Below are 21,767 nucleotides of genomic sequence, written 5' to 3' on the forward strand. Positions count from 1 at the left end.
AAAGAAAATAAAACTCATTCAAACCAAGACCAACAGCTTAATTCCTCTTCCTCTAAAATCCCAATGAATCTTATCTGAATGGATATTAAAAAGGCATTTAAAAATATCTGATAATTGATTTTACAGCCAGTGTTCTCCAGGCACATTTAAATCCATTTGGTGACTTTTAAACCTGCGACGCAAATGTCTCCTGATGGATTTGTTACTGAATGCCTCAGTCTGTCAGTCTGGACTTTAATGTCCCTCGTCTCTGTTTCCAGTCTACTCTCAGCCAATCATCTGCAAAGCCGGAGCCGATTTGTTAAGAACCCACTTCCTGCCCACACTGGAAAAACTAAAGAAGAAGACAGTGAAGGTTATTATTTGCCTGAGCGTTATCAGCACCACCTTTTATTAGAGAGGGCTGTGAAATAAAACCGCGTTGGGACACAAACAGATTGTTTTGTTGTTGTTGTTGTGCTCAGGTGGTGTCTGAGGAGGAGCTGCTGAAGGCCGACAGTAAAGGGGACAACCAGGAGGCAGAGCTGCTCATCCTGGATGAGTTTGCTGTTCTCTGCAGGGACCTCTATGCTTTTTACCCCATGCTCATTCGTTATGTGGACAACAACAGGTACAATACACGCATTCCACACAGTTCTGTGTTTTTGGGTGAGTGGGAATAACAAAAAGCCATTTGTGTCCACCTCAGGTCCAGGTGGCTGAAGGAGCCGGACGCAGACTCCACCGAGCTCTTCAGGATGGTGGCTGAGATCTTCATCCTCTGGTGCAAGTCTAATGTACGTCACGCTGCTTTACCTGCGAACAGTAATTATTCCAATACCAGATCAGCAGTCTGATTGATTTCCTTTTTGTTGTGTTCTGGTGTAGAACTTCAAGCGTGAGGAGCAAAACTTTGTGATTCAGAATGAGATCAACAACCTGGGCTTCCTAACCGGGGAGGGCAAGACGAAGATGTCGAAGGTGAAGGTTTAACATTTCTCCTTTACAAGCATCTCAAATTAAATTTCATCTAGGCGTAGTGGAAAAGGTGAAACAGTTCACGGCACTTTTAGGATTTCTGTTTGCTCTTAATAAACCATGTTGAAGTGCTGCAGCTTTATTCTTATTTTTATGTGCCGATGGGAATTGTGCAAGTTTACCACACGATGAGTTATGGGCTTTGGAACCTCACAAATCTCATTTAGCTTCTATTAATAATGTGTGATATGTGATATTTAATCACTGAAGTGTTGTGTGTGTCTGTAGTCGGGTGGGGATCAGGAGAGGAAACACAAACGCCGCCGTGGTGAATATTACACCATCCAGACGTCTCTGATCGTAGCGGCTCTGAAGAAGCTGCTGCCTATCGGCCTGAACATGTGCACCCCAGGAGACCAGGAGCTCATCTCTCTGGCCAAGATACGCTACAGTCTGGTGAGCCGAAGCCATCAGTGTTCGCTCGCTTTTTAAATATTGAGGCGTGTCGTTGAGTACATGAGCTCTTTCCACATCGTAGAGGGATTATTTTAGTTTATTTAGTTCGGGAGTTGTGCAAGGGCAAACACTGGAAGTTACAAAAGTGCATCACTCTTAATAAAAGCCTCCTAATGGTACTTATGGTACAGTGTCTGTGGCAGTGCTGTACTTTTTTTTGCCCGCTGCCAAAAGGCGAAAGGTGGATGATCATTGTTTTTGCTCGTGTGTGTCGGTCTTTTAGCAAAATATCTCATGAACCACTGGATGGGTTTTAATGAAACTTTCAGAAAGTAATCATTGGATGTGTCTACAGCTGATTAATCTTTGGAGCCAAACCAATTTAAGATGGCCTCCACAAGTAATTGCCCTTAGCCATTCGTCAGTTTTATAGATATTGAGTCATTCCCAACACAATATGCATTCCCTCAAAGACTGCTGGACTTTTAATTTGACTGTTGAAACTTGCTTTAATGACATAAACCTACAGAAGATGCATGTATAATCAGAGTAGGTCTCTGTTCAAGGTTTGTTGTGTCACAATAAAGCAGGTTTAGACTGTGCTTCCTGTTTCCTCCTCACAGAAAGACACAGACGATGAAGTGAAGGAATACTTGAATCAGAATCTGCACCTTCAGGAAAAAGTGAGTTATTGTTCAGAGATTCAAACGTTCTTTATACATGTCAACAGTAGCTCCTTTGTTGATTTAAGCGTTTTTGTGCTTTTAGTCGGATGACCCGGCAGTTTATTGGCAGATGAACCTTTACAAAGACGTTGTGGTGAAGAGCGAAGAACGAGCGGACTCGGGACGAACGGTGGACAGAATCCAGAGCATCTCTGCAGCGGTCTTCCACCTGGAGCAGGTAAAACCCATCAAAACTGCGAAAGAATGCAGGAATAAACTTAGAAAGTGAGTGAGGCGATGTAATGTTTGCACAAATATCTGTGATGATCACAGTTGGAGTTTAAAGATGAAACAAAACAAGATGTTTCTGCTGAAAACAGGAAGTTGTCATCATGCAGCTTTGACGAGGAATCGTTAAAATTATTTAAAGCCAAAAAAACAAAGAGTTATTTAACCGTAGGCATCTGGGGTTGATTTTGTTGCTAAAAGTCCTGCCTTAAAAAAAAATAAAACAGGAAAAGCAAACTTGCTCATGTTTGCCTAACAGACCCAGTGCCTTTAACTTTCAATTAAACTTTTAATTTGTTTTACCCAATAGATGAAATAATATTTGTATAAATGCTGGTTTTGCACAACATTTGTAAGTTTTATACATTTCAAAATATTTAACTTTTTTTTAACAAAGATTTTCCTCACAGATATACATTAAAATTTCAGTTTTATTCTCCTTTTACCTTTTAGCTAGCATTTTGCTGCTTTTAGCCAGACTTTTGCATGATTTTTTTACCTTTATCGTTTTCCATAGCCTTTCAGCTTTCAGCTATTTGTTTTTTACTATTTTTAGATTTTAGCTACTCATTTGATACTTAGCTTTTAGGTACTTTTCTGCTCTTTTTTTAGCTTTTAGCTTCATTTCAGCATCTTTTGGCATCTGTTTTGCTTCTTATCTTGTTTTAACTTCATCTTGGTTTCAGATTCATCCCGAAATATTGAGCAAAGTGCTCAGCGTTCACTTTTTTGTCTTAGTGATAAAGGAAGATTTGGATTTAATAGTTTCATGTGTGATTCCTAAAACATTTGTTACGTCGCAGGTTGAGCAGCCTCTGAGGAATAAGAAGTGTGTGGGGCAGAAGCTGCTGTCCAAACAGCGTAAACGAGCCGTGGTGGCTTGTTTCCGCATGGCTCCACTTTACAATCTGCCCAGGTGAGGATTTTCCTTTTTTATCCCTTTTTATTACAACTATCGCGCTGATGCATATTTCAGTCATTTCTTTAAAAAAGATACATTTAAAATACTGATTTGTCTAATCCTAACTGTGTAGACATGGGGGATTTTTCTTGATTGTTTGCCCGTGTAAACCCCTCATCACCTCCCTACTGACATTCTCTCCTCTGTGTTGTTTTCTTGTTTAACACTACCTCACCCTCCCTCAGATACAAAAATAATAATTACTTCCTGAATGGCTATCGGGAGGTTTGGCTGGAAAAGGCGTTCAAAGCCTCCAGCTTTGACCGCCTGTTCTCCCTGCTGACGGTAAAGTGACGCTACGGGTCGAACGCTTCATTGATTCAACCCCACACACACTTTCCATCTATCGAACTGTGACCCGATCTCTGCCTATTAGCCAACTGTTCGTTCTGATTGGTCTGATAATTAATTAAAAGATGGATAAACTCTATTTCTGCCGTTCTTATTTCACGTCATGGAGAAGTCGACGAAAAGATAAAAATGATATTAAAGTATTAAATCCAATCATTTACAGCAATAAGTCTTTGTTTCAGTATAATTTAAGAGGTTGTTTTAAGTTATGGATCCTCCTGTAATGATTTCATCTAACATTTTGAGAAAAGCTGCGCAGTTTCTCAACACGTGTTCATGTTTTTGAACAAATTTGTTTTATGAGATTGTGATTCCTGAACAGAACGGATCACATTCTGTGTTGGGAAACTGTGATCAGTTTTTCCACCCTGATGGAAATATCTTCAAGTTATTTTAGAAACCAAACATGACCAGTCAGAAGAGCCAGTGGATCCCACATTGACCAATCACCACCCTGCTTGAAATGCACTTCCTGTAACCCCTTCCTCCTCCTGACATCTCTCCTTCCTGTCTCCTCCAAAAAAAAACCCTCACCAGAACCCACCCTAATGCCGCTGTCCCTCCTTCCCATCCTCTTCATTCCTCCCCACCTCCCCTAACCTCCCCCTCCCCAGGCATCGCGCTATCAACCTCTTCATCCCGGCCTATGAGAGACTTTGGATAGAGGCAGAGGAGTACTCCTTTGAGGAGAAGCTAGTTCAGGATCTGGCAGTAAGTACCGGGCTCGCCTTGCCCGCGCGCCGCGTGCCCTGCGTTGGCACCCCACTGCCGGTCCTGTCTGCAGAACGCTTCTTCAGCTCTGCGCCCGTTGAGCCCTGGGAGCGCGCCCGAGCGGGGACCTCGCTCAAAGCACCCAGGGGCCCTCGCTGTAGGCATGCTAAGCCCTTCAGACAGAGATCCGTCAGGAGTCAGAGGCTGCATGAACACCTCAGGAGACACAGGGCCAGCTCCAGCGCTCACAGCTTTAGAAAAGCAGGCTATGCCGTTCTGACAGCAGTGGTAAGGAGGGATTTCACTACAACTAGGAGAGTGTGACTAGCTGTTTGAGACCTGGATCCAACCCATCAGTTGTCTTTTGGCTGTACTCTGTAAGTGTGTGAAGGTGACGTTACAGTGGCCATATTGTCAGTGGCATGCTCACGTAGTCTTGTGAAGATCACATTTCATTTTAGATGTTTGTATCAAAAACTGTAAAAAAAAATTTCAATTTTACTAGAATCAAGCATCAAATTATTCACTGTCAATTTATGGATGAAGTCAGTTTTAAACCTGTCAGATTAGTTTGCTGTAGTAGACACTGTCCCTCCTTCTGAGGATCAGTTTTCATGTTTATAGTATTATCACTAAACGGCTTACTGCTTGCATCTGTTTGCCGCAGCATGTTTTTGGAAAACCTGTTCCAACGCTGTTCACAATCCACTGTTTAACCTCACTGTCCTGTCCTCTCCACAAACCACCGGGACAAAGAAAACAAACTTCATCTGCATGCTAGTGCATTTAAGTGTTTTTAGCAAATGTGTACAACTGTTTGTAAGTTCCTGGAAAAAAAGGTGAATATTTAAGGCTGATGTAAGATGAGTGGTTTACACAACCCCAATTCAGAAAAAGTTGAGACGCTGTAAATGCAAATAAAAACAGACTGTAGCGATTTGCAAATTTCTTAAACCCTTTTGCTCACATTGGAACAAAAAATGAAAGAGTTGCAAGTCGGGTTCAGCACCCAGACTCTTCTAGTACGAAGCCAGGCTGTTGGAATGGAAACAGTATGAAGTTTAGGATTGTCTTGCTGAAATATGCAAGGCCTTCCCCGAAAAAAAAACTTGTCTGAATGGAAACATATGTTCTAAAAATTGTATAAACTTTTCTGCATTGATGGAGCCTTTCCAGATGTGTGAGCTGCCCATGCCAGAGGCACTAATGCACTCCCATACCATCAGAGAGGCAGGCTTTTCAACTGGATGGTCTTAATCCTCTTTAGTACAGAGGATGTGACATCTGTGGTTTTCAAAACAAAATTCAAATTTACATTAGTCTGACCTCAGATCAGTTCTCCTCTTTGGTCCAGAGGAGACACATCTGTTCACATCTGGCTTCTTCTTTGCCTGATAGAGCTTTAAGCAGCGTTTGTGGACGGCACGGTGAACTGTGTTTACAGATGATGATCTGTGGAAGCGTTCCTGAGCAGAACAGAACCAGAACCTGATCACCAACATCCAATACTGACTTTTGTCCTTTGAGCTTGGAGATTTCTCCAAATTATTGAACTCTTTAGAGATGATGGGTTATTGGAAGTCTTCTCAATTTTCTGAAATAGTTTTTTAGACACAGGTTTTTGTCTCTAAAATGCTCTTTTTATACTCAGTTCTCTTCCTGACCTGTTGACACTTAACCTAATTAGTTACAAAATGCTCCTTCAGCTGTTTTATTTGGACTCCTTAAGCCTTTAGTTGCCTGTCCTGACCTTTTTGAGATGCATTGCTGCCATCAAAATCAAAAGTTTACACAATATGGCTTTCAGAGATTTGCAAACCACTGCATTCTGTTTGTATTTACAATTTATACGATGCCCCAACTTTTTTTTTTAAATTGTGGTTGTATTAAAATTGTGACTGAGCTCAGCTAAGTCCTTGGCTTGTGGACCTCTGCAGAAAACCCCAATGAAGATTGTAGAGGAGGAGGAAGAGGAGGCGGCTGAGATCCGGCCTGACCCCCTGCACCAACTCATTCTCCACTTCAGCCACAACGCTCTGACAGAAAGAAGGTCAGGCCGTTTGTAATTACTGAACATTACACCAAATTGTCTGCAATCTTTGCATGACAGAAAGCAAGCTTCAAAAATGTAATGTAAAGATTTTTTTGCATCAGTTTGTGACAATAACACAATCTGAGTTTGCTTCTTTTCAGCCACTTGGAAGAAGATCCTTTATATATTGCGTATGCAGACATGATGGCAAAGGTAGTCGCCTCTTACATCACCGCTCATTAAACATAGTCTCCCAGCTTTTGACAGATTTCACAGTTTCATTTCCAACCATTTGTTTTTCAGAGCTGCGCAGAGGATGAGGAAGAAGAGGAAGAAGAAGGGAAGGAAAAAACATTTGAGGTACTCGGGTTCACGCAGCTTTTGTCAAACTGTTTTAAAACACTGAATTACTGAACGTGTGTCTTTCACCTTCAGGAAAAGGAGATGGAAAAGCAGAAAATCTTGTATCAGCAGGCAAGGCTGCACGCTCGTGGAGCCGCGGAAATGGTGCTGCAGATGATCAGTGCTAGTAAAGGTATAAAAATGCATATCGCCCGCCACCTTTCATGCCGAAGTTTTAAACAAAGATCAGTTGGAGCTTTGAGTATCTGTTGCAGATGACTCTGTTTCAAAAAAAAAAATACTTGTAAACAACCAAACTGAACCTGAGATATATATTTTTTGATAACACAGTCTTGGTGACTGCTGGTTGGATGAAGCGTTTAATCAAGTGAATAAACATTTTATTGCTTCTTAATTTGTTTTAAAATCAGACAAAGGCTCTGTCTAAAAGTTGTTTTTCCCAAAACAGCCTCTGCTTGCTCTAACGCAGGAGTGTCAGACTCCAGGCCTCAAGGCTCCTCTGTCCTGGAAGTTTTAAGTTTTTCTGCTCCAACACACCTGATTCAAACGGTTTAATTACCTCCTGACCAGAAGCACGTCCATAAGTCATCCATTTAAAGCAAGAACACGTCTAAAACGTGCAGGAGAGGAACAGTCTGACATGTGCTTTAATGGATGTTATATTTCTACCATCAGGTCGTTTGGGCCCCATGGTGACCTGCACTCTCAAACTGGGCATCTCCATCCTAAATGGAGGCAATGTGCAAGTTCAGCAGGTGAGCGCCTCCAGCACTGGTTTAATAAACGTGTTTATCCATACACGGCGGGGTGCAGCCGCGTTTTAAGGTTCTACTCTTCTCTCATCACAGAAAATGCTCGATTACCTGAAAGAAAAAAGAGATGCAGGCTTCTTCAAGAGTCTGTCAGGACTGATGCAGTCATGCAGGTAAATATTTCTGTCTGCATTAAACAGACACATGACTGCTGATTCAGCAATCGCACTCATTCACTTTCTATTTTAGCCATGCATTTATCAAAACAGTGAGCTCATTCTGGAGATGGGTGCTGTGTAACTTTTATTTTGTTCACCTAGCGTCCTGGACTTGAACGCATTTGAGAGGCAAAACAAAGCAGAAGGACTTGGCATGGTGACAGAGGAAGGTTCGAGTAAGTGATGCGCTGGTTTATGTGGTAGTCCACAGACGTGCTCATCCAAGATGCAACATTTTGAGACCACTTTATGCCTGAAGTTGAGTAGATCTCTGCAACTAAAGAAACTCCTTATCACTCTGATTATGGATCAATGCTGATTTATAGTGAATGGTATGTTGAAGGGTGGTTCTATGGCCTTTCAGTTAATCTAAATTTCACCTCTATCAGTATAAATTATGACTAGAAATGAATTTGCTGCTTGCACAGGAGTCACTGAAGTTGTCAGTGTTGTCTCAGAGGTGGTATCTCACTGGGCTGTCACTTGTTGGCAACTCAAAAAAGAAAATCTGCAAATTTTCTTTTGCAGTTTCACTGAATTTTGAATGTTTGCGACCAGAGAGCCGCATTGTTAATGACCAGTTTTTGAAAATCACGGCCTATTTTTTTGTGCACACAGCTTAAAAACCCCCCTGCATTCTTGCTTGCGCACATTTTGTTGCCCACCTCGTGCCCACCATGGCAGCTGCTTCCACGTTTATGATTTAATCTGATGGAGCAGATTTGAGCCAGTTTTTTTATATTATTTATCATTAATCATATTTTTTTGTCTTGTGCAAGCCATGTTTTATAACACTTTGGTCCCCTTTGGTTGTTTAAAGTGTTTTACAAATAAAGTTGGGTTGAATCGGCGTGGTTTTTAGACCTGAACAGGTTTTCTGTCAGAGGAGAGCTCCCCCTGCAGGCGACAAACTGCAGCTGTAGTACTTTTGAGTCATGTTGGAGACATCTGTGACTACTCTTACTACTTTGAGAGCATATTCTGACGTACAAATTTCTTTTTGAACTTGTTTAAAACGGAAGCGACGGGACTCGGCGCCTCTGCTACTCATGCGAGACGATCCGGAGACTCCCTCGTGAATGCCATACACCAACTCGCCCAGTGAGATACTACCTTTACTGCCTTTTTAATGTAATAAAACAGGAGCGGTTGTAAATGTATTGGAGAACTCTGAACATTCTCGTTGGTTTTTCCTGAGTAAAACCCACTTCATGTCAAATATTTGATGACACTGAAGTTTTAGAAATCAGGAAACAGTCTAACAGATTTGATCTTACAGGATATAAATGAGATCTTTCACCTCTCTAGATTCCAACCCAATCTTCACATAAATGCTTCTCACATCCAACATGTTTGTCTTTCCATCATTCAGTCCTCTGCTAATCATTTCCACTGAGATGTACATGTAACAATTCCCCGTTAGCACTGGTGTCTCCGAAACCTTTCACCATGACTGAGTTCTTAGTTCCTTAGCTAGATTGACCTATGATTTTTCCCTCGTCTTTAACTATTTTTAACTGCATGTCTTTGTTTTTCCACTTGTAGCGGATGTTTTCATATCTCTTCGTATTGTAACTCCGTGTCCTCTCTTTTTGCTTATGTCTTGGTGTGCTGTTTGTCTCCTTCCTTTCATTTTAAAAACCCATCGATGGCAGTCCACACTAAGCGGGGTAAATAGCAAACCTAGATCATCGTGATATGGCTATGCTTCCAACTCCGAATGTCCCCCCTTTTTCATGTCTGTGGTCCATACTCTCCCTGCTCCAATTTGAACTCCACCCCCTCCCATCCCGATGTCTGCAGGGAGACACTGCATGCTGATGTTGGAGTACACACCAAGTGAACCATTAAAATCCATTGCCTGTTTTTATTTTTATTATTATTCTGCAACATTTGTTCCCCATTTCCCCTCATAATAACATTTACTAATGCAAATGGTGTTACTGAAGCTGAAAAGTCTCTTCCACCGGGTTTGACTGAAGGTCTGTGGACCCTCCCACAGCTCAAGCAAAGCTTTGTCTTGCTTTGGATTTTGGGGCCTATTTCATAAAGCTGGTCATGATACACAATTCTAACTTTCACGTGGTTTTACTTGCACACAGATTTGAAAATTCATCCAATTGTGGATTCTGGATGAGGTGGTTCGTTTTAAAAGCGAATTATAAACACGTCTGTCCGCTGCTTCCATAACTTTCGTCAGGCCCAGTTGTGGTCTGCATGTGAAAGTTATCCGGCTTCCTCCAGCTTATGGAAATGTCCTAGTGTTTCATTGTTGTTTTTATATAAAAGCTTTTTTTTTTCTTTACAACACTGCTCTTTGGATTCAGTTTATAATCTGCAATCTAAAGGATATCAAACCAGTTTTGAACATGAGACCTGCCCTGCTTGCCTTTTTATACATGCTTTTGAGGGAAGTTTCACCTTTTAGACTCTTATATTGAGCAAATAAAGACTTTTTCCTCTGGGGCTCCCAAATGTATTCAGCAAAATATCTGTTTTTACAAGGCTCCAAGGTGCTACAGAACGATGAGTTCACCAAAGATCTGTTCCGGTTTTTGCAACTTCTCTGTGAGGGGCACAATGGAGGTGAGAATGGCAGCTTTATAAACACCAACACTGACATTTTATTGCTCGGATGTTTTTAATGTTTGTATTTTTTGTTTTTTCTTTTTGTCAGATTTCCAGAATTTCCTGAGAACCCAAACTGGAAACACAATGACGGTCAATATCATCATCAGCACCGTCGATTATCTGCTCCGTCTGCAGGTGAGAGGAACACAAAGCCTGACTTTATCTTCATTATCATCATCATCATCAGGACAGTTGTCACTGTGGTCATTTCCTCACTCTTACTCTCCTTTAAGGAATCGATCAGTGACTTCTACTGGTATTATTCTGGGAAAGATGTCATTGATGAAACTGGGAAACTTAACTTCTCCAAAGCTTTATCTGTAGCCAAGCAGATATTCAACTCCCTGACTGAGTACATCCAGGTAAAAACCAGACCCCCCCAGTCATGGCTGAATAATCAAATCAAAGCTCTGTTTCAATGCTTTCTTTATTTCTGTCACCTGTTACCTGCAGGGGCCTTGCATTGGAAACCAGCAGAGTTTAGCTCACAGCAGACTGTGGGACGCAGTCGTGGGCTTCTTGCACGTCTTTGCAAACATGCAGATGAAGCTGTCACAGGTACATTAAACCAAGCGTTTCTGAATACTTCTTTCTGCTAATGCAACAATCTTTTTCTTGGAATATACTGATATGAAAGTCACCATTTGTTTGTTAAAATGTTCAAAGTTGAAACTATTACTGTGTCCATGCAGTTGTGTTGGCTGTGATCATCTAGAAAGCTTTGTGAAACATTGCAAGTGTGCAGAATAAACTATATGTGTGGTTGGATATGTCATTTAAGACAGAAAAGGTAACCTGGATCAGCCTTTGAGCTCCTCCTTCCTGAGGAGATGATGTTGTAATATCGAGTTATCAACTCAGAGGTGGTAGTGATTGATAGTAGTCAGTGTCTCCTTTGAATCATTTCTCTCTCAGGAACAGTGGATTCACTTTACAGTAGAAAGTCTAGGATGATCCAGAATAACGTGACTTCTTTAAGCATTGTCATAACTTCTGAAAATGAGGCGTAGAGCCAGACCAAAAGACATAGATTCGCTTTTTTTGGTGCTGATTTTTTAAATGAACTGTTATATTTAAAATAGTGCACAGTTAATGATCAATCTCTAAAGGGTTTCTGTCCGATCTGCTCGTAGGATTCCAGTCAGATCGAGCTGCTGAAGGAGCTGATGGACTTACAGAAGGACATGGTCGTCATGTTGCTGTCGCTCCTCGAGGGTAAGACTCTGACGCTGCAAGATCTTTGAAACTGTGTCATCAGTTTAAGAAATAGCCTTATCTTACTTAGGTAAACAGATATCATTCGTATTGTGAAAGAATGTGCTGTAATGAGCTTTCCACTGAGTCTGGTCAAGCATTAACGACTTGACGTGCTGCCGTCTTCGTACCATCAACCGTATATTAAGAGTTTGAAGACCAGTTAAGCATCAAGTCTAAAAAAATGGATGAATTGAATCTTTACAAGCTGCTACTTCATACCAGTCAGCTAGTTTTCAAATCAGTGATAAAATTACTGTAATCATTCTAGCCAGATGGTACATCTACGTACTTTATCTACCAGATTTGGTAGTTAATTGTCTTTTTCCTCATAATTCTGAAAATATTAAGGTCTTATATAACATGTACTTCAGTATTTAGACAAGAATTACTGAACTTGTGTCCAGCTTGTACACAAATTCACTTTTTAGCATATATATATTTAACCCATAAAACAAGTAAACGGATATTTTCTGACAGCATAGATGGGCATTCAAGACATAAAAGTTAGAAAAGTCATGATTTCGAAGCTTTATGAGCTAATATGTCAAAATATACACCTCTGAAATGTGCAGATTCCGATAATTATAACAATTAATGACAAAACATTGGCTTTAGTCTATGAGTTTAGGTTCTTTTTCCTTCAGAAGTCGGTCGGGTGTTATGCTGTCAGTTGCTAAGGACGCCACGTAGCACCTACCAAGATGGTGGCACAAACTTACACCTCATTAGCGTAGCCTGCACTGGGGTTGTCCATTCCAGTGTTTTTTATTTTAGTTGGTTCAAACAGAGACGGGTGAAAATTAAAGGATCAAAATAAGGTGCCTTTTTGAGGTTCTGAGCCACCATATTGTGATCAGAACATGTTTTTAATTTTGGTCCCCCTCAGGTAACGTGGTGAACGGAACAATTGGAAAGCAGATGGTCGACACGCTGGTGGAGTCTTCGAGCAACGTGGAGATGATCCTGAAGTTCTTTGACATGTTCCTCAAGCTGAAGGACCTCACAACATCCGACAACTTCAAGGAGTACGACCCGGAGTGTAAGGGCATCATTTCCAAAAAGGAGTTCCAGAAGTCGATGGAGAGCCAGAAGCAGTACAGCCAATCGGAGATCGAGTTCCTGCTCTCGTGTGCGGAGGCCGACGAGAACGACATGTTTAATTACAAGGAGTTTGTGGAGCGATTCCACGAGCCCGCCAAAGATATCGGCTTCAACGTGGCGGTGCTGCTGACTAACCTCTCTGAACACATGCCCCACGACTCCCGACTGGCCACCTTCTTAGACCTGGCTGAGAGCGTGCTCAGCTACTTCGAGCCTTACCTGGGTCGCATTGAAATCTTGGGCAGCGCCAAGCGTATTGAGAGGGTTTACTTCGAGATCAGCGAGTCGAGCCGTGAGCAGTGGGAAAAGCCGCAGGTGAAAGAATCCAAGCGTCAGTTCATCTTCGATGTCGTAAACGAGGGAGGAGAGAGCGAAAAGATGGAGATGTTTGTGAATTTCTGTGAGGACACCATCTTTGAGATGCAGCTGGCCTCGCAGATCTCCGAACCGGACGTCGTCGAGCAGCCTGAGGAGGAGGAAGAGGAGGAAGGACACAGCCTCCTCGAGGAGCTTTCCGAAGGAGAGGCCCAGGAGTCGTTCTCGGCTTTCACCAGCGCGTGTCGCTCAGTCAAGCAGAAGATCGCAGACGTCCGGCAGATTTTTACTGTTAAAAATGTTCGCAAGCAGTTCAAGAAGATTAAAAAGCTGAGCCTCAGAGAGCTCATCACGGGCTTCTTCGCCTTCTTCTGGATGCTTTTCATTGGCTTCTTTAAAGGGATTTTCAGCCTCATCTTTGGTTTCTTCCACCTTATCTGGGCCTCCATGTTCGGTGGAGGACTTGTTGAGGGAGCCAAGAACATCAAGGTGACGGACATCCTCGGAAACATGCCCGACCCGACTCAGTTCGGCATCCACGGCGACGCGGGAGAAGGAGATAAAGTGGAGGCTACAGAGTCATCGGGAAGCTTGGACAAAACTATGGCGCCGACCGGAGACGCGTCAGACATGGACGTGATGCTGGAGATGTTAACGGCGCCCAAAAAGGAAGGAGGCAAACACGTGGAGCCTGGCCTGGGTGACGTTTCTGAGCTGAGTGCCGATTCCTCCACCGCAGATCAAAAGAAGGTCTGTATTCGCATTAGAATCTGCTGTTTTTAACTCTTCCAGTTTAATATATCATGACTGTTGTGTTGCAGAAAGCTGCTGCCAAGCCTGCTGAAACCCCGGAGAGTGAACAGGAAAAAGCAGAGTGAGTAGCACGTAGTGGATTTTAAAAAAAATATCATTATCGTATGAAATCTAACTAACAAATGTCACCAAAACCAGCACAGAGAACCAGGAGAAGGAGGACAAACCAAAGGAGGAGGAGGCGAAGGAGCCAGTGGCGGAGGAGAAACCCAGGACCAAATCAAGTCAGCCTAAAGAAGCGTCTCCTGCCTTCATGTCAACCATCTTCGCTGTTCTTGACGTCTACCTGAACAAGATACTGGTGAGCCATCAGTCCTCAGTTATCTGGATTCTTACTTTTCATTCTTCTCTAAAATATATGAAGTTTTAAAGCTTTGCATCTTATTTCTTTACAGAACTACCTGGCTCGTAACTTCTACAACCTCCGTTTCCTGGCTCTGTTTGTCTGCTTTGCCATCAACTTCATCCTGCTCTTTTACAAGGTAACGGGTCACTATTAAAGCCAAAATCTGTGGGGTGAATAAAAGAACTGGACCTCCTTGGTTCAATCGAGGTTCAGCCAATCGTTTCAGGTTATCACGATCTGGATTATAATCTACGTCGACACAAAGGAATGAAGTGTTTCCTTCACTGCTAACGAGATGAGATACTGGATCCACAGAAACAAAACTGTACCTATTTTTTTTATTTCCCACGAGTCTCTTCAGACCTTAGAACGATGCTTCAACTGAACTGTTAATTTCTCATTTTAACAAGTGGCCAAAATAAAAAAATGAAAAAATCCAGAATTTTCCTTGGAAAAAAAAGAGTAAATTCTCCATGTTTTTTAGATTTCTTTAGCCAAAATATTCATACAGGAATATAAAATTAATTTAATATATTTTTGAGCCAGAACAAACACTGGAATGCTTTTCAAAATAAAAGACTTTTATTCATTTATTATGTTTTCTAATGGAAATATATATATAAAACTACAGCGAAACTCGTTTGCAGGTCATAATGTCAGCAAACATTCAAATACACTTTTCACTAATCCGAAAATATTCACAATTCTTATGAGAAAGCTTTTATTTTAAAGTGGCTTAAAATGCATTTTAACAAAACAGGACAGAAGATGAAAGAAAGATATGAAAAGATAAATAAAATCTCCAAATTTACTACAAATGGCAGCAAATATTCCCTCTGAACGTTAAGTCTTGTTGCTGTCCAGGTTACTGGCGAGACAGAAGAAGAGGCTGAAGACGACGAAAACGGCTGGGATGGTGATGAAGATGATGAGAACACGCTGTTCGACATGGACGAGTTTGTCCTCCAGGAGAGCACCGGATACATGTTACCAACGCTGCGCTTCTTGGCCGTATTCCACACGGTGATCTCCCTCCTCTGCCTGTTCGGCTACTACTGCCTGAAGGTACGCACGCACCTGCCTGCACTTCGACGTTCCTGCAAAGTGCTGCATCAGTTGTGTTTCGCTTGTAGGTTCCTTTGGTGGTTTTCAAGAGGGAGAAGGAGATCGCCAGGAAGCTTGAATTTGACGGGCTGTACATCACAGAGCAGCCGTCGGACGATGACATCAAAGGCCAGTGGGATCGACTCGTCATCAACACGCCGTGAGTCACTGATGCTTCCGTCCTTCCACTCGTTTTATTGAATGTGCAAGCGCCGGAGGTTAAACGTCTCCATTTGGATTTCAGATCGTTCCCGAACAACTACTGGGACAAGTTTATTAAGCGCAAGGTGAGTGAAGAACTGCAGCACGAGTAAAACAAATTCTGCGTTTTCTGAAACGCTTAAAATCATTTATAACACAGTTACAGTCCGTGGGATAATCTGGAGGCGATTAAATAATTTAAACATCTTTTAATGGTTGTCCCTCGCTCTGAACACGTAGGTGATCAACAAATACGGCGACCTGTACGGAGCTGAACGCATCGCTGAGCTCCTGGGTCTGGATAAAAGTGCTCTGGACTTCGACCCCACAGTGGAGACCGTCGAGAAGGAAGCTTCCCTGCTTTCATGGTGAGGACCGTTTTCTTTACCGGCTTTTCCACGCAGGGACACGAGGAACCTGGGCAGGTTTTAGAGTTACCAAATAACCCAACATTCCTGTTTTTAGGCTGTGGGAGGAAACTGGAGTACAGTTACTGAGCAGGGAGTAAGAACAGGCTCATTTAGAAAATCAACTCAGTAAAAATAGTTGGAAAAAACCTTCGCTTCAAGCATTACCTGAGCTGAACATTTCATTATTAAATACTGATCAAATCAAAGTAAATAAAATAAAAAGCAGATAAATAGACCTTTGACCTGCATTTGATGCTCCTCACTCATTTGAACTGTAATTATTAAAGCATTGAGCCTTTTCTGAAGTAAACATCTCATTTCTACACCCAAACTAAAACATAAAATTACTGATAATGAATGTAACACAAATATTTCAACATTAAATCAAGCCAGTCTGAATGTAACATCTCCAAACTTTCTCCTGCCTTTACAGACTTCAGTAATCATCTTTAATCTGTATTAACGTTAAAACATTTCTTTAGACAAACGGATAGCTGTACATATTTAGCAGCAACATCCTTTTTACAATTAAAACAATTTTGTTTTGTCATTAACAGGTTGAGCTCCATTGACACAAAGTACCACATCTGGAAAATGGGAGTGGTTCTGACTGATAATGTGAGTTTTATTTATTCACAAACCTACTGAAAACGGTTTTCACTGAAAGCAGAACTCTGATCAGTTCTTCTCTCCCCTTCAGTCCTTCCTGTATCTGATCTGGTACACCGTCATGTCCATTTTCGGACACTTCAACAACTTCTTCTTTGCTGCTCATCTGCTGGACATTGCCATGGGCTTCAAGACGCTTCGCACCATCCTGTCGTCCGTCACTCACAACGGGAAGCAGGTGAGTCCCTCTACCAGCAGAGGGCGCTGGAAAACAAATCGAGCAGAACATTAACAGTGCCTCCTAATGGTTTGCACATTATTTTTAAACTTCCACAAGTATGTAAATATACGGCCACGCCTTTCAGGATAAGCTGGGATTCCACACATTTAATTCTAAAAAACAGTTTGTTTATGACTAAACACCTCCGAAAACAAAATAATTGATGGTTTGACTATAAAAGCATCAATACTAAAAGGTTTTCAGGCATCCAAAAGCAAAGTGGAGACGAGGTTTGAGGGAGAACAGGGAAGTTCTACTAAGAGTTAAATGTTGTTGCCATTATTGGAGATAGTCTCTGAAGTCTAATTACGGCAGGAAAGTACCTATAAAAAACTAAAATATTCTCATTGTGGAGGTAACTAACATTCACTATTAGACATGGATTTACAAAATAATTAATTGACTTCTGATCAAACAAATTCATTAGGATGCAATCTGTGAGTCAAATGGTGAATGTTGTTTAAATTAGCTAAAAGCCTCAGTCTGATGTCAATTTTGCTCCACTACTTGAGGAGAATGTTCTCTAATGTCATGAACTTTATTTTCTGCACGGGTGAGAGTCATTAACGTCTGGAAACTAATAAAAAGCTCTTCTGAAACCCTCAGCTCAACCGTAGGGACTTTGGAAGCAGTTTGTTGTGCAGCAGAGTTTAGCAGCCTGAGTTTAATCTGAAGCCGTCTCCTTGCAGCTCGTGCTGACCGTGGGTCTGCTGGCCGTGGTCGTCTACCTCTACACTGTGGTGGCCTTCAACTTCTTCAGAAAGTTCTACAACAAGAGCGAGGATGAAGACGAGCCCGACATGAAGTGCGACGACATGATGACGGTACCGCCGCTCGCCTTTAACATCCATTTGTTTTAAATTGAAAAATGACAAAAGCAAGCCTCCAGACGTCGATTAGGAGCTGAAAAGGATTCCTGAGGCTTTTATTCTGAATCACGATGAATAAGTTGACCTTGGTGGACGTGTAAAAGCAGGATGTGACTTTTAGACGGAGTAGAAAAAGGTTTCTCTTCAGTGTTTTAGTTATGAATGATGTTTTTGAAATGATTAGGTGAAGTAGGAGCTATGATTCTCAGGAAACTGAATAAATTTCCCTTGACGTTTTAGAGATTCGTCACTGCTTAACGGAAAGTTTCATTGTTCCAGTCACAATAAATCTTCACCAGCTCAAGGGAATTTAGTTTGGAAAACAGGATAAAGCTAACTTTTTACCCCCCCTCGTTATAGTGCTACCTGTTCCACATGTACGTGGGCGTGAGAGCTGGAGGAGGTATCGGAGACGAGTTGGAGGACCCAGCCGGAGATCCTTACGAACTCTACCGCATCCTGTTTGACATCACTTTCTTCTTCTTCGTCATTGTCATCCTGCTGGCCATCATTCAGGGTACGTGTACACCCGGAGTCTTCTCGTTTCTTCTGCTCTGTTAGATCTGTGCTGATCAGTGCGTGTCCAAATAACTTCCTGCAGGTTTGATCATTGATGCCTTTGGTGAGCTGAGAGACCAGCAGGAGCAGGTGAAGGAGGACATGGAGGTGAGACAACAACCTATTCTGTCATTTATAGATAAATTAAAGGAATGCATTTCGCCCAGAGTGTTTAACTATCATCTTATGATGAGTTACAGACAAGGCGTGTTAGGCATGACTCTCAGCTACTACCACATCAAACGCCTGACTCCAGAGTAGATGTAAAATAATGCTCACTAAGATTAACTGGCTGTGGAGGTAACCATCCAAAGTGCCTTAAAGTTGAATAAACTGGCTTCAAATCCATCCCAAATATAAGGAAAAATATGTATTTTTTTCCTTGCAATGTTTATGTTGAGGTTAGGATTGAGTCACTTATGGCTCCAAAGAGACTTAAATACTAAAATCTTGAGCATTTAAAACAGTAATATTTATAATTTGTGGTAAAATCTCCTTCAACCAGGTTAGTGTTGCAGTTAAAGCCCAAAATCTCTGATGTCCTGATGGTTAAAAACTTAAAAAAAAAAAAAGCTACTTCTGAAAATCACTTGAAAGCCTAGAGTCTCTTGGTTGTTTTCTTCACAAACGATAAAAAGCAACAAGGACGCTCACCGGCTGTTCAGTCCAAACATGACAGCTTAAATACAAAGTCAGTTTTGCCACCTTCTCAGCTGCTGAAGTGATCATCTTTCTAATTCTTTTAAAACTGAAGTTAGAATTAGCTTGTTTTATATGTGCTAGCGTTGTATTTTTCAGTAATCGTTTCACTTTCTCCACTGTTTTAGACCAAATGCTTCATCTGTGGCATTGGCAATGATTACTTCGACCGGACGCCTCACGGGTTCGAAACCCACACCTTACAAGAGCACAACCTCGCCAACTACCTGTGAGTGCAGCGGCGGCCGTGGATTTATGGTGTGAAAACGTTTCACGACTCTCGTTTTCCTGTTCGCAGGTTCTTCCTGATGTACCTGATCAACAAGGACGAGACTGAACACACGGGTCAGGTATGTCTGGGTGTTCATTTGCTCTCTGTGACCACAGGGAAAAAAACAGGAAGCGGTCCAAACTCAGAAGGTTCGACTTATGCAACATTTCAAGTGGGTTGAAATGTTACAGGAGAATAAAGCAATGTGTGGGTTTGCTTTGACAATTTTATATTGTTACTGTCACGCACCTGAGGTGCCGTTCTTTTACCACAACACTCATCTGCCATTCCAAATCTGCATACGGTGTGCAGCCATTATTTGGAGATGATTTCTGACAAGCTGACAGCTCGTTCAGGCAGAGCCAAGAACAGAATAAATCGCTGCCAATTCTGAATGCTGTTTCATAAACCTTTATATCGCCATCCATTTCCCTTTACAGAGCTATGAACGGTTTCCTCGGCGCTGCTCAGACTAGCAGTCAGCTCATCAATCTGGGAGAAAAAGATGTAACAGGTTTTAGAGAAGGTGTTGTACAGAGTAGCCAGTATCTTACCCGCAGCAGAGGTTTTTAAGGGAGTCTGAGCAAGAATTAAAAAACACGTCCTTCCTGCCACTTCAAGAAAATGGTATTATAGGTATTTCTACTCATTTCGCACACAGTTCCTTTAGAACAGGGGTCTCCAACCCTGGTCCTGGAGGGCCACTATCCTGCATGTTTTACTTGTTTCTCTGCTCCAACGGGTGATTAACAGGCTTCTGCAGGACATAGAGAGGTCATTTAACCACTGAATCAGGTGTGTTGGAGCAGGGAAACAAGGAAAACATGCAGGACGGTGGTTCTCGAGGACCAGGATTAGACACCACTGCTTTAAAATCTCAGCAGCAGCAGGATACATTCGATTCAGTAACACAGGCATAGTAAACAACGATCAGCTGTCCTTATCGTCCTTGCCCACAGCACTCTTGTGGCTCAGTCCAAACTGTCCCTTTGAAACTTTGCTTTCTTCGCCCTGCAGGAGTCGTATGTGTGGAAGATGTACCAGGAGAGATGCTGGGACTTCTTCCCTACAGGCGACTGCTTCCGTAAGCAATATGAGGACCAGCTGGGTTAGAGGAGGCAGCCTGAGCACTGCGGGCGCCCCGAACACCCCTCCCTACTTGACTTCACCCTGTCAACTACACGAAAACACGACTGGACACTCTGGATTTGTGCGTTCGAGTTCCTTTTGTTGCCACAACGAAACATTTTTATGCAAACTCTTCCTTTGATTCTGAATCACATTGCCTTTTCACTTGCTTAAGCCAAACCAGTTGCACAATTTGTTGTGCGTGGACAACTGAATGTTTGTATATGCACAATTTCTGGTCAGGACCTTTGTGTCTCTGCCATGCCAACTGAGCAATGTTTGAGTTAACATCAAATAATTTGCCTTTCAACAATGGTTCAAGTCTGTCTAATGAAACAAAGACAGTTTAGAAGTTTATTAAGTGCCAACGTGCCTTTTGAAGAAACTATGCAAAAAAAAAAATCATTTTTTTGTTCCTCCTTAACAGAGCAGATTTACATTAGTTTGATGGCTCTTAAATCTGTTGTATAAAATCTAGACAATTCTTGTGTAAATGTTGCTAAGTTTGGTTTTGTTTCTAAGCTGTGGTGTCCTGCCTGCCTGCACTTTCTTCCACAGTGAAAGAACGCCACACCCACCCCTTCCCCAACCACGGAGAAATGCTAAATTTGATTCAATCATTTACGGCTACTGTATGCCCATTTGTACGTATGTAGTAGCTTCGGAAAAGTGACTCTTTTGATGACTGGAGGAAATTAATAAAGTAACTGACGCAATAAAAACCTGTCGAGTGGCCTTCATCCACAAACACTGCACCCTTATTAAGGTTTCTTTGTGTACCTCCGGCCTCCTGGTGGTCAAGAGATCATGCTGTCGAGCCAGTCCTCCAGATCCTCCTCAGTCATCTCTTCTTTTACAGGCTTTGCCGGTGAAACTTCCTCTTCAGTGACCTTTGATACCACTTCTTCAGGCACTTTAAAAGGAAAAAGATGGGAGAAGTTTGAAAAACCGCTGAAATAGGGAGTTATTGTGATCGATGATCCTACTTGCCTTTCTCCGGAGAAGCTTCCTCCTCTCCTGGACCGCTGCCAGAGACGGGTTTCTCTAAACTGAGCAGCTGGTCGAGCTCTTCGTCTTCGTCACCATCATCTGCCACAGAGGAAACCTCCACTGGAGCTGAGGAGGGTTTCTGGTTTGTGCCGAGACCTTTGAAAGCTGTGGATGGAGGCGTAAACGTGTTTGTTTTCAGCACTTCTTGTTTAGGTGCCCGGCTAACAGCAGGCAACTCTACTGGTGTCGAAACCTGGAACATAAAATAAGAATATGTTAGTTTCTGGAATATTTTACAGGCAAACTTACAAAACACTTATTGTTCACTAATAAGTGCAAATATAAACATTGTCCTCTAGACACAGGGCCAAATGTTGCTTTTTAAAAAAATCAATTCTAATACAGTCATGGCAAAAAGTGAGCAAACTTTT

General features: G+C 42.0%; 2 protein-coding genes across 6 annotated transcripts in view; one reads left to right on the forward strand and one right to left on the reverse strand.

Annotated features, from left to right (window-relative positions):
• The window catches only part of ryr3 (ryanodine receptor 3), a 105,579-nt gene extending 84,511 nt beyond the window's left edge, over positions 1–21,068 (forward strand). For 2 of the 4 annotated variants that reach the window (XM_017411853.3, XM_017411855.3), the window contains 38 exons: positions 261–355; positions 465–610; positions 689–776; positions 868–960; positions 1,246–1,413; positions 2,037–2,096; positions 2,182–2,316; positions 3,170–3,282; positions 4,293–4,389; positions 6,327–6,439; positions 6,583–6,634; positions 6,725–6,781; positions 6,857–6,956; positions 7,460–7,539; positions 7,633–7,709; positions 7,857–7,930; positions 9,410–9,424; positions 10,260–10,340; positions 10,432–10,520; positions 10,619–10,747; positions 10,839–10,943; positions 11,519–11,600; positions 12,529–13,808; positions 13,880–13,932; positions 14,010–14,172; positions 14,267–14,353; positions 15,082–15,282; positions 15,351–15,481; positions 15,566–15,608; positions 15,763–15,890; positions 16,490–16,550; positions 16,633–16,779; positions 17,511–17,645; positions 18,051–18,207; positions 18,292–18,356; positions 19,076–19,176; positions 19,246–19,297; positions 20,236–21,068. In XM_017411853.3, coding sequence (XP_017267342.1) covers positions 261–355; positions 465–610; positions 689–776; positions 868–960; positions 1,246–1,413; positions 2,037–2,096; positions 2,182–2,316; positions 3,170–3,282; positions 4,293–4,389; positions 6,327–6,439; positions 6,583–6,634; positions 6,725–6,781; positions 6,857–6,956; positions 7,460–7,539; positions 7,633–7,709; positions 7,857–7,930; positions 9,410–9,424; positions 10,260–10,340; positions 10,432–10,520; positions 10,619–10,747; positions 10,839–10,943; positions 11,519–11,600; positions 12,529–13,808; positions 13,880–13,932; positions 14,010–14,172; positions 14,267–14,353; positions 15,082–15,282; positions 15,351–15,481; positions 15,566–15,608; positions 15,763–15,890; positions 16,490–16,550; positions 16,633–16,779; positions 17,511–17,645; positions 18,051–18,207; positions 18,292–18,356; positions 19,076–19,176; positions 19,246–19,297; positions 20,236–20,331 — 4,949 coding nt within the window. In that variant the 3' untranslated portion in view covers positions 20,332–21,068. The remainder of the gene's footprint in view (positions 1–260; positions 356–464; positions 611–688; positions 777–867; positions 961–1,245; positions 1,414–2,036; positions 2,097–2,181; positions 2,317–3,169; positions 3,283–4,292; positions 4,390–6,326; positions 6,440–6,582; positions 6,635–6,724; positions 6,782–6,856; positions 6,957–7,459; positions 7,540–7,632; positions 7,710–7,856; positions 7,931–9,409; positions 9,425–10,259; positions 10,341–10,431; positions 10,521–10,618; positions 10,748–10,838; positions 10,944–11,518; positions 11,601–12,528; positions 13,809–13,879; positions 13,933–14,009; positions 14,173–14,266; positions 14,354–15,081; positions 15,283–15,350; positions 15,482–15,565; positions 15,609–15,762; positions 15,891–16,489; positions 16,551–16,632; positions 16,780–17,510; positions 17,646–18,050; positions 18,208–18,291; positions 18,357–19,075; positions 19,177–19,245; positions 19,298–20,235) is intronic. The other 2 variants (XM_017411854.3, XM_017411856.3) reach the window with 1 other exon arrangement.
• The window catches only part of aven (apoptosis, caspase activation inhibitor), a 32,581-nt gene continuing 25,954 nt past the window's right edge, over positions 15,141–21,767 (reverse strand). The window contains exons 5-7 of one of the 2 annotated variants that reach the window (XM_017411860.3): positions 21,337–21,589; positions 21,127–21,259; positions 15,141–16,805 (exon numbers count right to left, since the gene is read on the reverse strand). In XM_017411860.3, the coding sequence (XP_017267349.1) occupies positions 21,144–21,259; positions 21,337–21,589 (369 nt within the window). In that variant the 3' untranslated portion in view covers positions 15,141–16,805; positions 21,127–21,143. Of the gene's footprint in view, positions 16,806–18,094; positions 19,711–21,126; positions 21,260–21,336; positions 21,590–21,767 lie in introns of those variants that run through there. The other variant, XM_025005000.2, reaches the window with a different exon arrangement.

Source organism: Kryptolebias marmoratus, linkage group LG19, assembly GCF_001649575.2.
Source record: "Kryptolebias marmoratus isolate JLee-2015 linkage group LG19, ASM164957v2, whole genome shotgun sequence".
NCBI classification, from domain to species: Eukaryota; Metazoa; Chordata; class Actinopteri; order Cyprinodontiformes; family Rivulidae; genus Kryptolebias; species Kryptolebias marmoratus.